Here is a 14,050-nt window from a genome sequence, read left to right as displayed (position 1 = left end):
CTGGGATCACAGGTGTGAGTCGCCGCACCCAGCCTGTCTGTCTGTTTCTGTGTGAGTCTGTGTGGCTGTCTCTGGGAGTCTCTGTATGTCTCTGTCTCTCGCCTCCCCGGTTCTCTCTGCTTCTCATTGCCATGGCAAACACAGCTTTTCCACACCCTGTATTTGGTCATTCATATAAAATGCATAGAAGCCACTCCACAATTTTCCTTAAGAATGACAAGTTGTCAGGCTGGGTGCGGTGGCTCACGCTTGTGATTCCAGCACTTTGGCAGGCCGAGGCGGGTGGATCACCTGAGGTTGGGAGTTCGAGACCAGCCTGAACATGAAGAAACCCCGTCTCTACTAACAATACAAAATTAGCTGGGCGTGGTGGTGCGTGCCTGTAATCCCAGGTACTCAGGAGGCTGAGGCAGGAGAATCGCTTGAACCTGGGAGGTGGAGGTTGTGGTGAGCTGAGATCACACCATTGCACTCCAGCCTGGGCAACAAGAGCAAAACTCGGTCTCAAAAAAAAAAAAAAAAGGATATGGGGGAAGTTGTCACGGTTCCAGGCACAAAAACAAGGGCATATGACTAATGCTTTAGGTTGAAAGCTAAGATGACAGTTTTATCTCGCTGTTTCCCAGGCTGGAGCGCAGTGGTGTGATCTTGGCTCACTGCAACCTCCACCTCCTGGGTTCAAGTGAGTCTTCTGTCCCAGCCTCCTGAGTAGCTGGGACTAGAGGTGTACACCACCACGCCTGGCTGATTTTTTGTATTTTTAGTAGAGACAGGGTTTCCCCATGTTAACCAGGCTGGTTTCGAACTCCTGACCTCAGGTGACCTGCCTGCCTTGGCCTCCCAAAGTGCTGGGATGACAGCCGTGAGCCACTGTGCCTGGGCTGACAAAGTTCTTACTAACCCAAGCCTGGAGGTTGAGTGGCGTCAGCACTGAATGGCACCATGAAGGCTGTCATTTATCTTGCTGTTGAGCATTGCTGTCTTTCGTGAGCCCTTGTCAAGATAAATCTTCTCAAACGCTCGAGATCGCCGTGGTGTTTAGGGCTACCGTCAGCTGGTAGTGATGCAGACTTTGGGTAACTGTTTAGTGGGATACAGTTCACATCAGTGGGAAGTGTGGTGGAGACACTGAGCGTGAATAAATGAAGTGGTCCAGTCATGACAGGTGGGGCTGAGTCAACATTTACGGTTCTACATGGGCATGAGGTTCCTGTGTAGAATTTGCTAAAAATAAAGACACAAAGATAGCAGGTAGAGGCTGGGAGTGAAAACGTTTGGGTCAGATTGCTGCATATTTGAAGTTTTTTTTCCCTAAATATTTTATCTACTTAAAATTTTGATTTTATTTAAGATGGTAGGTTTTATTTTTTTGGTGGGGTGGTGGGGTGGACAGGGTCTCACTCGGCTGCCCAGGCTGGAGTGCAATGGCGTGATCTCAGCTCACTGTAACCTCCATCTCCCAGGTTCAAGTGATTCTCATGCCTCAGCCTCCCGTATCTGGGATTACGTGTGCCTGCTACCACCCCCAGTTAATTTTTATGTTTTTAGTAGAGATGGGGTTTCACCATGTTGGCCAGGTTGGTCTCAAACTCCTGACCTCAGGTGACCCACCTGCCTCGGCCTCCCAAAGTGTTGGGATTACAGGCGTGAGCCACTGTGCCCAGTCAAGATAGTGGTGTTGCTCTGTTGCTCACAGCCAGGTTGGAGTGCAATGGTGCAATCTTAGCTCATGGCAGCCTTGAACTCCCGGGTCAAGCGATCCTCCCACCTGAGCCTCCTGAGTAAGTAGCTGGGATTACAGGTGCGTGCCAAACATGCCTGGCTAACTTTAAAATGTTTTATAGAGATGGGGTCTTGCTGTATTGACCAGGCTGGTCTTGAACTCCTGACCTCAAGTTATCCCCTTGCCTCAGCCTCCCGAAGTGCTGGGATTACACGTGTGAGCTGCCACACTGGGCTCTTACCCACTTATAAGTAATAAACACAGAACTCCTAAAGTGCTGTGATTACAGGCGTGAGCCACGGTGCCTGGCCAGCATTAATTACCTCTGAAAAGCCCTGTGTCCAAATAGAGTCACACCTGGGGCTAGGGCTTTTACGTGAAGTTTGGCAGGACCAATTCAGACCGTGACAAGGACTGTGCTGTGTGCCACATGATGCATAGCAGCACACCTGGACTTTGCCCAGGAGACACCATGAGCCTGAGCCTGAACCTGCCCCCACTGCAACTCGTGACAACCGAAAAGCTCTCGGGATATGGCCAGATGTCCCCATGGGGACAAAATCACCCCAAGTTAAGAATGGCTGGCTCCTTTGGGAGGCTGAGGTGGGAGGATCAAGAGGTCAGGAGATCGAGACCATCCTGGTTAACACGGTGAAACCCCGTCTCTACTAAAAATACAAAAAATTAGCCGGGCGTGGTGGCGGGTGCCTGTGGTCCCAGCTACTCGGGAGGCTGAGGCAGGAGAATGGCATGAACCCGGGAGGCGGAGCTTGCAGTGAGCCGAGATGGCGCCACTCCAGCCTGGGCGACAGAGTGAGACTCCGTCTCAAAAAAAAAAAAATAAATAAAATGTCTGACTCAAAAATTCACAATTGCAAAGATGTGGAACCAACGGAAGTGCCCATTGACTAACAAGCAGGTAAAATGTGGTATCTATACGTCATGGAATACTATTCGGCCATTAGAAGGAAGGAAATAATGTCATTTGCAGCCACTGGGATGGAGCTGGAGGCCATTATTCTAAGTGAAGTAACCCAGGAGTAGAAAACCAAAATCCGTATGTTCTCACCACTGCATGCATTCCATCCTGGTTGACACAGCGAGACTGTAATTTATTTTTTTAATTTTGAGGAGGACTCTCAGTCTGTCACCCAGGCTGGAGAGCACGATCTCGGTTCATTGCAACCTCTGCCTCCCGGGTTCCAGCGATTCTCCTGCCTCAGCCTCCCACGTAGCTGGGACTGGCTCTGGTGGTGGGGGTGCCGGTAAAACTGTCAGAAAACGAGTCACAAGAAGTGTCCGAGAGGGCCAGCGAGGTGACACCTTTGAGGAGGAAGTGGTCAATGTGTGAAATACAACAATGGAGAAGCAATAATGAGAAGGACTGAGCAGGGTCACTGTGTTCCAGGAAGCTCATCAGGGTTGGTCACACACACAGCTTCAGAGGAAGTGTGGGCAGAGAAGCCGGTTTCCAGCAGGTGGGGACCACAGGTGAGAGGTCAGAGCAAAGGCTGCCAGTGTGGGTTATGTCTTAGGGAACGTGGCCCCCAGAGCCACGGACCAGTGAGGGTCAGTGGGAGTGGGTCTCCTGGCTGGGCGCGGTGGCTCAGTAATCCCAGCTACTCTGGAGGCTGAGGCAGGAGAATCGCTTGAACCCGGGAAGCGGAGGTTGCAGTGATCCGAGATGGCAGTACTGCACTCCAGCCTGGGTGTGCAGAGCGAGATTCTGTCTCAAAAAAAAAAAAAAAGTGGTTGATCTAGAAGCAAGACTAGGTGGCGGTTACCAGGGGCTGGGCGTGGCAGGGGAGGAAGATGTTGGTCAAAAGGCACAAGTAGCTGGGCGTGGTGGCTCCTGTCTGTCATCCCAGCACTTTGGGAGGCCAAGGTGGGTGGATTACCTGGGGTCGGGAGTTCGAGACCAACATGGAGAAACCCTGTCTCTACTAAAAATACGAAAATTAGCTGGGCGTGGTGGCATGCACTTGTAATCCCAGCTACTGAGGAGGCCGAGGCAGGAGAACTGCTTGAACCCGAGAGGCAGAGGTTGCAGTGAGCTGAGATTGCGCCACAGAACTCCAGCCTGAGTGAGAGAGACTTGATCTCAAAAAAAAAAAAGTATTCAGTTATAAGATGAGTTACTTCTGGGGATCCAACGTTACACGATGGCGATTATGGTTAACACGAGCAGGTTTTAAATGTCCTTAGCCCTGTTACCAGCTGAAGGTGTGAAGTCCTGGGTCCTTGGTGGTGTGAACAAAGCATGGGTCATGATACACACACCTAGCAAAGCAGCAGCAGTTTATTAAGCACAGGATTACACTCGGAGAGGGGAGAGCAGGCGGACCTCTGCAAAATGAGATCGGCGTCAGTTTGCTGTACTTCGGGTCTTTTTTTTTCCTAATTAGGGATATACAACCATTTATTGACCACTGTTCACCAGTATTTACAATAAAGTAAACCATATACAGTTGAATAACACTCGGATTACCACAAAGTTGTGTTTCCTGGCTTTTGCTGAACCAGTAAAGCAAATACTGAAAAGACTGAGCCTACACTTTTTTTTTTTTTTTTTTTTGAGATGGAGTCTCGCTTTGTCACCAGGCCGGAGTGCAGTGGCGCGATCTCAGCTCACCGCGACCTCCACCTCCCAGGTTCAAGCGATTCTCCTGCCTCAGCCTTCTGAGTAGCTGGGATGACAGGTGTCTACATGTAAGGAATGAGTTGGGGTAAAGAAAAAATATGCAAGTCAGCAGTTTGTCTTTTTGTTTATCTATTTATTTAGAGATGGAGTCTCGCTCTGTTACCAGGCTGGAGTGCAGTGGCGTGAGCTCGGCTCACCGCAACCTCCACCTCCCAGGTTCAAGCGATTCTTCTGCCTCAGCCTCCCAAGTAGCTGAGATTACGGGTGCGAGACACTGCGCCCGGCTAATATGTTGTATTTTTAGTAAAGATGGGGTTTCATCATGTTGCCAGGTTGATATTTAACGGAAAAATCAGATTTAGAGAATAAATTTGACTGGCATGAGGCACCAGAATAATGGGAGGGTGTGGGGCCCATGTGGTGAGTATGTAAATGGGTTGATAAGTTGAAGTTCTCAGGGAGGAAAGCGATGGTGGTGTCCAGACAGCATTTAAAGGCCCCTAGTGAGAAGTCTCAAGTTGCAGGCTGTGCCACAGCCCCCGTATATACATTCCTTCATTTGACATACATTTCCTGAGAACCCCTTTAGAGTTGCCGGAGCTGTGAACGCAGCCACTAAATCTGACATAGATCAATTCACACGAGTTCACGGCGGAGACAGGAAAATGGACATGCATGCCGAATCAGGGTTCAGGTGCTGTTACAAGGAATTAGCAGGTGCTTTGGGATGAGAAAAGTGTCTTGGCCAGGCATGGTGGCTCACACCTGTAACCCCAGCACTTTGGGAGGCCAAGGCAGGGCGATCACCTGAGCTCAGGAGTTCAAGACCACCCAGGGCAACATGAAACCCCATCTCTTCTAAAAACACACAAAAAATTAACGGTGTGGTGGCGCGTGCCTCTAGTCCCAGCTACTTGGGAGGCTGAGCAAAGAGAATCGCTTGAGCCCCAGAGGCGAAGGTTGCAGTGAGCTGAGACTGAACCACTGCACTCCAGCTTGGGCTACACAGTGAGACTCCGTCTCAAAACAACAACAACAAAAAAAAGTGCTGTCTTTGTGTGAAGTCAGAGTTATTTCCATAACTCTTGGAGGAAATGGTATCTACGCAGAGCCCTGAAGAACAAGGCAAAGTGTGGATAAAGAAGAGAGAACGGTGGCCAGGCGTGGTGGCTCACACCTGTAATTCCAGCACTTTGGGAGGCCGAGGCTGGTGGATCACCTGAAGTCAGGAGTTCGAGACCAGCCTGGCCAACATGACAAAACCCCATTTCTACTAAAAATACAAAAATTAACCAGGCGTGGTGGTGCATGCCTGTAGTCCCAGCTATTCAGGAGGCTGAGGCAGGAGAATCACTTGAACCCTGGAGGTGGAGGTGGCAGTGAGCTGAGATCGTGCCACTGCACTCCTTCCTGGGCAACAACAGTGAACCTCTGTCCCAACAAAACAAAAACAAAAACAAAAAAAATAGAAGATGGAATTCTGTGGTGCTTTGGGGTAGGAGGAATTGGGGCGTGGTTGGGATGCAGCCAGGACTCATTATTATTTTTTCTTTTCCTTTTTTTGAGACAGTCTTGCTCTATCACCCAGGATGGAGTGCAGTGGTGTGATCTCGGCTCACTGCAGCATCTGCTTTCTGGGTTCAAGTGATTCTCCTGCCTCAGCCTCCTGAGTAGCTGAGATCACAGACAAGTCCCACATCATGCCTGGCTAATTTTTGTATTTGTATTTTTATTTATTTTTTGAGACAGAGTCTTGCTCTATCACCCAGGCTGGAGTGCAGTGGTGCAATCTTGGCTCACTGCAGCCTCTGCCTCGCGGGTTCAAGCTATTCTCCTGCCTCAGCCTCCCAAGTAGCTGGGATTACAGGCACACACCGCCATACCTGGCTAATTTTTGTATTTTTAGTAGAGATAAGGGTTCATCGTGTTGGCCAGGCTGGTCTCGAGCTCCTGACCTCAGGTGATCTGCCCACCTCAGTCTCCCAAAGTGTTGGGATAATGGGCATGAGCCACCGCCCCCGGCAGGATTCACTTATAAAGCTGCTTCTCTATGACTGGCTGTTGCCACAATGCCTCCTGAACCATTCGATACAAACCTATTCTATATTGGTCATTAACTATTTTGAATGGCTTCCTGCAGAGAAAGGGAAGAAAGACCAAAGTAGAAAAAAAAAATATTTCCATGGCCATCCTGTTAAAGAAGAAGAGATCTTTTCAGAAAAGACCAGAGTGCTTAAAAGTATGGTTTGCAGTAAGTGGCACAAAAGTACTTAGAGCCTAGAAGAGACCATAAGATTTTTTTTTTTTTTTTTTTTTGAGACGGAGTCTTGCTCTGTCGCCCAAGCTGGAGTGCAGTGGCGCAACCTCGGCTCACTGCAAGCTCTGCCTCCTGGGTCCACGCCATTCTCCTGCCTCAGCCTCCCGAGTAGCTGGGACTACAGGCGCCCACAACCGCGCCCAGCTAATTTTTTCTATTTTTAGTAGAAACGGGGTTTCACCATGGTCACGATCTCCTGACCTTGCGATCCGCCCGCCTCGGCCTCCCAAAGTGCTGGGACTACAGGCGTGAGCCACCGCGCCCGGCCAGACCATAGGATTTGTCTACAAAAGAAATTCAGCGGCTGGGCGCGGCAGCTCATGCCTGTAATCCCAGCCCTTTGGGAGGCCGAGGCGGGGGGATCTCTTGAGATCAGGAGTTCAAGACCAGCCTGACCAACAGGGAGAAACCCCGTCTCTACTAAAAATACAAAATTAGCCAGGCATGGTGGCGCATGCCTGTAATCCCAGCTACTCGGGAGGCTGAGGCAGGAGAATCGCTTGAGCCCAAGGGATGGAGAGGTAGAGGTTGCAGTGAGCCAAAATCACGCCATTGCACTCCAGCCTGGGCAACAAGAGCAAAACTCTGTCTCAAAAAAAAAAAAAAAAAAAAAAAACCAGAAAGAAACTTAGCATGTAGTTCTCCCACCCTCTGCGTCGTCCGGGATGCTCTGACAAATGGAATGCCAGTGTCCCCTGTCCCCTGTTCCCTGCAGTGACTCCCTCCTCCGTGGGTCTGACACAGAGCTCACGCCACCGAGGCTCAACACCAGCTTTCAGTTCCACCCATGGCCACTGCGTCTCATGGTCATTCTTCAGAGTCTTTGTGTTTGTTCAACCTTCTCCTGCCTTCCCAAGTGGAAGCTCTGCTGGCTTGCTCTCTAGTCCTCTTCCTGCTGAGCCAATCTTCAACCAGGAGACACACTAGAGCCACCAGGACTAGGAAGGCCAGGCCCATCCGAAGGAGATTCTGGGCAGTGTGGTCCCAGAGGGCAAGGTCTGTGGGCAGCAGGAGAACAGGGTGATTGCTGACAGGGATGTAAGGACACCCTCTTTTTTTTTTTTTTGTACACGGAGCCTCAGTCTTGTTGCCCAGGCTGGAGTACAGTGGCACGATCTCGGCTCACTGCAACCTCCACTTCCCGGGTTCAAGCGATTCTCCTGCCTCAGCCACCCAAGTAGCTGGGACTACAGACACACACCACCATGCCCGGATAATTTTTTCCTATTTTTAGTAGAGATGGGGTTTCGCCATATCGGCCAGACCAGTCTCGAACTCCTGACCTCAGATGATCTGCCCACCTCGGCCTCCCAAAGGGCTGGGATTACAGGCGTGAGCCACTGCGCCTGGCCAAGGACACCCTCTTGTTCCGTTCATCCCGATCTCCTTCCCAGGTCATTACTCTATGCCCAGCTCCTTCCTTCAGAGCCTATGGCCCCAGGTGTCTACTTACCTTTCTGGAGTCCCGTCTCTCTGGTTAAAAGGCAGGTGTCCCAAGAGTCTGCTGATAATAAGGGAAGTGAAGAAAAGAGAATGATGTTGACGTCTTCCGCCCCCGCCCTCCTTCCCTTGGGTCCGCCCCATGAGGTTCTGCAGCTTTGCAAGGTCCTACCCTACCCTGCAAGTCCCAGGAGCTTCATCCAGCAGGTAAAGCGGAAGGATCCACAGATGGACACATCGGAGGAGGAATTCCAGTCTAGAACTCATGAGCATGTATCTTTGCACCAATCATGTCTTCTATTTTTGTTTGTTTGTTTTTTTTTTTTTTTTGAGATAGAGTCTCGCTCTGTTCCAGCCTCCCGAGTAGCTGGGACTACAGGCACACGCCACCACACCTGGCTAATTTTTTTCATATTTTTAGTAGAGATGGCGTTTTTGCCAGCCAGGCTGGTCTCGAACTCCCAATCTCAGATGACCTGCCTGCTTTGGCCTCCCAAAGGGCTGGGATTACAGGCCTTCCAGGCTGGAGCGCAGTGGTGTGATCTCAGCTCACTGCAACCTCAGCCTCCCGAATTAAGCGATCCTCTTGCCTCAGCCCCGAGTAGCTGTAATTACAGCATGTGCCACCATGCCTACCTAATGTTTGTATGTTTAGTAGAGATGGGGTTTCACTGTGTTGGCCAGGCTGGTCTTTTTTTTTTTTTTTTTTTTTTTTTTTTTTTTTTTGAGACGGAGTCTCGCTCTGTCGCCCAGGCTGGAGTGCAGTGGCCGGATCTCAGCTCACTGCAAGCTCCGCCTCCGGGGTTTACGCCATTCTCCTGCCTCAGCCTCCCAAGTAACTGGGATTACAGGCGCCCGCCACCTCGCCCGGCTAGTTTTTTGTATTTTTTAGTAGAAACGGGGTTTCACCGTGTTCGCCAGGATGGTCTCGATCTCCTGACCTCGTGATCCACCCGTCTCGGCCCCCCAAAGTGCTGGGATTACAGGCTTGAGCCACCGCGCCCGGCCGGCCAGGCTGGTCTTGATCTCCTGATCTCAAGTGATCCACCCACCTCTGCCTTCCAAAGTGCTGGGATTACACGTGGGAACCACACGGCCCAGCCCCTGTCTTCTGTGTAAGCCTCATTTTCCTCATTAAGTCATCATTACCTCTTTCCCCTCACAGGTAGTCAAATTCAAAGTCTCACTATTTTTTTTTTCAATGTCCTAACCGTGCAGCCCCAGCCCCATCCCATCCCCACTGTCATTTTCCAAACATCATTTTCAACCCTCCTGGCCTCATAGTTATTATTTTATTACCCCAGTCATCGTCCTGCCCCAGGGCACAGGCAGAGGCCATTTCCTCTCTCTGGAGCCTCCTTTCTCATACTATGCACTATATATATATATAATTATATATATATAATATACACTATATAATATATATATACACTGTATATTATATATATATATATTTTTTGTTTTGTTTTGTTTTTGTTTTTTTTGTGAGATGGAGTCTCGCTCTGTCACCCAGACTGGAGTGCAGTGGCGCGATCTCGGCTCACTGCAACCTCCGCCTCCCAGGATCAAGTGATTCTCCTGAGTAGCTGGGATTATAGGTGCACACCACCACCACGCCCGGCTGTTCTTCATTTTAGTTTTCTTTTTTTTTTTTTTTTTTTTGAGACAGAATCTGTCTCTATTGCCCAGGCTGGAGTGCAATGGTGCAATCTCAGCTCACTGCAACCTCCGCCTCCCTGGTTCAAGCGATTCTCCTGCCTCAGCCTCCCAAGTAGCTGGGATTACAGGTGAGTACCACCATGCCTGGCTAATTTTTGTATTTTTAGTAGAGATGAGGTTTCACCATGTTGGCCAGGCTGGTCTCGAATTCCTGACCTTGTGATCTGCCTGCCTCAGCCTCCCAAAGTGCTGGGATTACAGGAGTGAGCCATAGTGCTCAGCCTAATTTTTGTATTTTTAGTAGAGATGGGGTTTCGCCATGTTGGCCAGGCTGGTCTTGAACTCCTGACCTCAAGTGATGCACCATCCTGGCCTCCCAAAGTGCTGGGATTACAGGCGTGAGCCACTGCTCCTGGCCTTGATGAATATTTTGAATGAATGCCATGTTTTTAGTGTCCCTGGGAGGCTCTGATCTCTCCTCTGAGCTTAGAAGGACTAGTTACTCACCGGGAAACGTGGGGTCTGTAGGTGCAAGGCTGGTGTTCTCAGTGTCGCCTGGAAAAGGAGATAAAGAAAAAAAGTAAGGATTTTGGGTTTCCTCCAGTCTTGCCATTTTTTTTTTTTTTTTTTTTTTTTTGAGATGGAATCTTGCTGTGTTGCCCAGGTTGCAGTGCAGTGGTATGACCTCAGCTCACTGCAACCTCTGCCTCCTGGGTTCAAGCGATCTCCTGCCTCAGCCTCCTGAGTAGCTGGGGCTACAGGTGTCCGCCACTCCATCTGGTTAATTTTTGTATTTTTAGTAGAGACAGGGTTTCACCGTCTTGGCCAGGCTGGTCTCGAACTCCTGACCTCGTGATCCGCCCGCCTTACCATTCCTTTCTCTGCTCCCTCCTCCTTCCTGCTTCTGGTGTTCTTCCTCACATGACCAACTGGGCTCCCGGGAAGTGGACGTCCCTTGGACACCCTCCCCATCACTCTCTGGGCATCCCTTAGGGCTCCGGGTAGGACATGGCGGCGGGGGCTGTGGGGAATTGAGCATTTCCTCACCTGTGACCAGGAGCTTCACTGGCTCACTGGGGAAAGACCAGGCATAGTTGTTATAGGAGCCAAAACATCGGTATGACCCTCTGTGGGCTGTGGTCACAGGGCCCATGGGGAACTCCGCCTGGACCTTCCCGTAGCTGCGCTGCACGTCTCTGGATCTTCCCTCCTTGAGCAGTAAGAACATGCTTGTTGCAGTGTCTAGACGGCAGTAGAAGGTCACCTTCTCACCCGAGGTCACTTCGGGTCCAGGATGAACCGAGAGGGTGGGTGTGTCATACATTTCTATGAGAGAAGGTGGGGCCACCGCACCAGAAACTCAGAGATGAGCAGCCAGCTATTTGTATATTTTCTTCTTTCTTTTCTTTTCTTGTTTTTTTTTTTTGTTTGTTTTTTGTTTTTTTGAGACGGAGTCTCGCTCTGTCGCCAGGCTGGAGTGCAGTGGCACGAGCTTGGCTCACTGCAACCTCCGCCTCCAGGGTTCAAGCGTTTCTCCTGCCTCAGCCTCCCGAGTAGCTGGGACTGCAGCGGCCCGCCACCATGCCTGGCAGCCAGCTTTTTTTTTTTTTTTTAAATTATTATTATTTTGGTCAAATACACACAATAGAAGATTTACCATCTAAACCATTTTTTTTTTTTTTTGAGACGGAGTCTTGCTCTGTCACCCAGGCTGGAGTGCAGTGGCACAATCTCGGCTCACTGCAACCTCTGTCTCCTGGGTTCATGCCATTCTCCTTCCTCAGCCTCCTGAGTAGCTGGGAGTATAGGTGCTTGCCACTATGCCCGGCTAGTTTTTTGTATTCTTTAGTAGAAACGGGGTTTCACTGTGTTAGCCAGGATGGTCTCGATCTCCTGACCTCGTGATCCACCCGCCTTGGCCTCCCAAAGTGCTGGGATTACAGGCGTGAGCCACCGCGCCTGGCCACTAAACCATTTTTTAAAATGGTACGGGGTCTTGCTCTGTTCCCCAGGCTGGAGTGCCATGGCACTATCTTGGCTCACTGAAGCCTCGACCTCCTGGGTCAGGAGTTTGAGACCAGCCTGGCCAACATGGTGAAAACCTGTCTCTACTAAAAATGCAAAAATTAGCCGGGCGTGGTGGCCCATGCCTGTAATCCCAACTACTTGGGAGGCTGAGGCAGAATTGCTTGAATCCGGGAGGCAGAGGTTGCAGTGAGCTGAGATTGCACCACTACACTGAAGCGAGGGTGTCTCAAAAAAAAAAAAAAAGCTAAATTTTGTTTTTTAGAAAAACACCACCTGGCCAGGCGCGATGGCTCACACCTGTAATCCCAGCACTTTGGGAGGCTGAGGCGGGCGGATCACCTGAGGTCAGGAGTTTGAGACCACCCTGGTCAACATAGTGAAACCCTGTCTCTACCAAAAATACAAAAATTGGCGTGGTGGTGGGCGCCTGTAATCCCAGCTACTTGGGAAGCTGAGGCTGGAGAATCACTTGAACCCAGGAGGTGGAGGTTGCAGTGATGGGAGACTGCACCATTGCACTCCAACCTGGGTGACAAGAGTGAAACTCTTCTCAAAACAAACACAAAAACCCCACCACCTGTGATGGGTGAGGGAAGCAAAGTGTTAGCCACTGCGCCTGGCCCACAGGCGTTGTTTTTGAGGACGTTCCTCAGTCATACCCCTGCACACAAATATCTATCTCAGAATCTGTGTCTTGGAGAACTTGACCGAGGACACATCTGCTCGTAGGACATAGAGACACTGTCTGCAGACAACGCCTTGTAGGCTGAGATTGTGATGGGGATCACCCCTCCTCCAACCTCCTACCGAGACAAGCAGTGTCTGAGTGGGGCTTGGAAGAGTTTATAGATGATGCTCCATCCCGGATGCAGACTGAGCTCACTCTCCAGTTAGAGAACCGGACAGTTACCTGTTACCACCAGATCCAGCAAGTCGCTGCGCTCTGACCAGAGCTCCCCAACCCGATAGATGCAGCTGTATCGCCCTGCCTTGCGGGAGTTCATGTCCGGGATGTGGAATTTGACTCCATTAATCCGTTCAGGTGGTTTTGGTCTCTCCACGGCAAAAAGGCTTCCTTCAAAATGCAGCTGGTATTCAACAGCTCCATAACTTCCCTGGCAACAGAGGGTCGCTTGCTTTTCCTTCGGAACCATGTAAGTGGATTCAGCCCTGATGATCGGTTTTGGGAGAGTCTCTGGAAGGGAATCAGAGGCTGGAGTTCCAGCTGAGCCCCGTCCCCCCAACCATAGGCTCCACCCTGCTGCTGGCCCCAGGCCCTCCTGGGAAGCCAGCACCCCGCCCCCCTCTCCCCAGCCGTGCTTGGGTGGAGGGTGCTTGGCCTGAACCCGAAAGAGTGACCCTGGGCTTTGAAGGAAGGACTCACGCTTTGGGGCGCTGATTCTCTGGCTCAGACACATCCCTGGAAGACGGGAATAATGAGACCCGTTGCCTCCCAGGCACACCCTGATCCCATTCCCCTTCCATGCAGGAACTCACCAAGGCAGAGCAGGGCACGGAGCGTGGAAGACATCGCTCAGATTCTACCGGCCGAGTGCTGAGCAGCGGGGTGGGGACTGAGCCCAGAGGGCCAGGGAGATGCACAGGAAGTGGTGGGTGAGCCCCAGCGCCCATCGCCAGGAAGCTTTCATGTTGACTTTTTTCATTAGAACGTTCACCACTCCCCCTCCACCTCTGACCATGAGCCTACGGAAAGGCCATGGTCCCTCTGACACATCCGCGGTCTAGCCAGCTCCTCTGACACTTGTCTGCTCAGCCTGAAATGCATTTCTGGGTCAGCTTCTCAATTCTGCAATGTGAAGGTGGTACCCAGAGCTGACGGTGAGAAGTCAGGCCTAATGACGCTCAGAGGAAACCCCCCGAGAATCGTATAAAAACACAGGGAATTTCACAGTGAGATACTGGAACAGGAATGAAAAGAAATTAAGGAAGTGTCACAGAACGAGCCGCAGACAAAACTCCTCAGACACCGGATTAAAGAAGGAAGAGGTTTTTTATTCGGCCGGGACCGTCGGCAGACTCACGTCTTAAGAGCCGAGCTCCTCAAAAAAAGAAATGCTTGGCCTTTTTAAAGGCTTACAACTCTAAGGGGTCCACGTGAAAGGGTCGTGATAAATCGAGCAAGCGTGGGAAACGTGACTGGGGGCTACATGCATCAGGTAACAGAACAAAAAGTTTTACAATGCTTTTTTCATACAGTGTCTGGAGTTTACAGATAACACAA

The 14,050-nt window shown here is 50.6% G+C and overlaps 1 protein-coding gene across 2 annotated transcripts; it reads right to left on the bottom strand.

Annotated features, from left to right (window-relative positions):
• Positions 1–6,955: 6,955 nt before the first annotated feature.
• NCR1 (natural cytotoxicity triggering receptor 1) lies at positions 6,956–13,454 on the bottom strand. Of its 2 annotated transcripts, none has more exons than XM_050771786.1 (7): positions 13,306–13,454; positions 13,193–13,228; positions 12,719–13,003; positions 10,828–11,106; positions 10,288–10,335; positions 8,135–8,185; positions 6,956–7,679 (listed from the first exon to the last, which is right to left on the bottom strand). In XM_050771786.1, exons 1-7 carry the CDS (start codon positions 13,337–13,339, stop codon positions 7,489–7,491), a joined length of 924 nt encoding a protein of 307 aa, XP_050627743.1. In that variant the 5' UTR covers positions 13,340–13,454; the 3' UTR covers positions 6,956–7,488. The 2 variants fall into 2 exon arrangements, with proteins under 2 accessions (XP_050627743.1, XP_050627744.1); XM_050771787.1 differs by having other exon boundaries at positions 8,135–8,182; positions 13,306–13,453.
• Positions 13,455–14,050: the final 596 nt, after the last annotated feature.

The sequence above is a fragment of the Macaca thibetana genome, chromosome 19 (assembly GCF_024542745.1).
Source record: "Macaca thibetana thibetana isolate TM-01 chromosome 19, ASM2454274v1, whole genome shotgun sequence".
NCBI classification, from domain to species: domain Eukaryota; kingdom Metazoa; phylum Chordata; class Mammalia; order Primates; family Cercopithecidae; genus Macaca; species Macaca thibetana.
The sequence above is the reverse complement of the archived record's forward strand: the minus strand, read 5'-3'. Positions and strand labels throughout refer to the sequence as shown.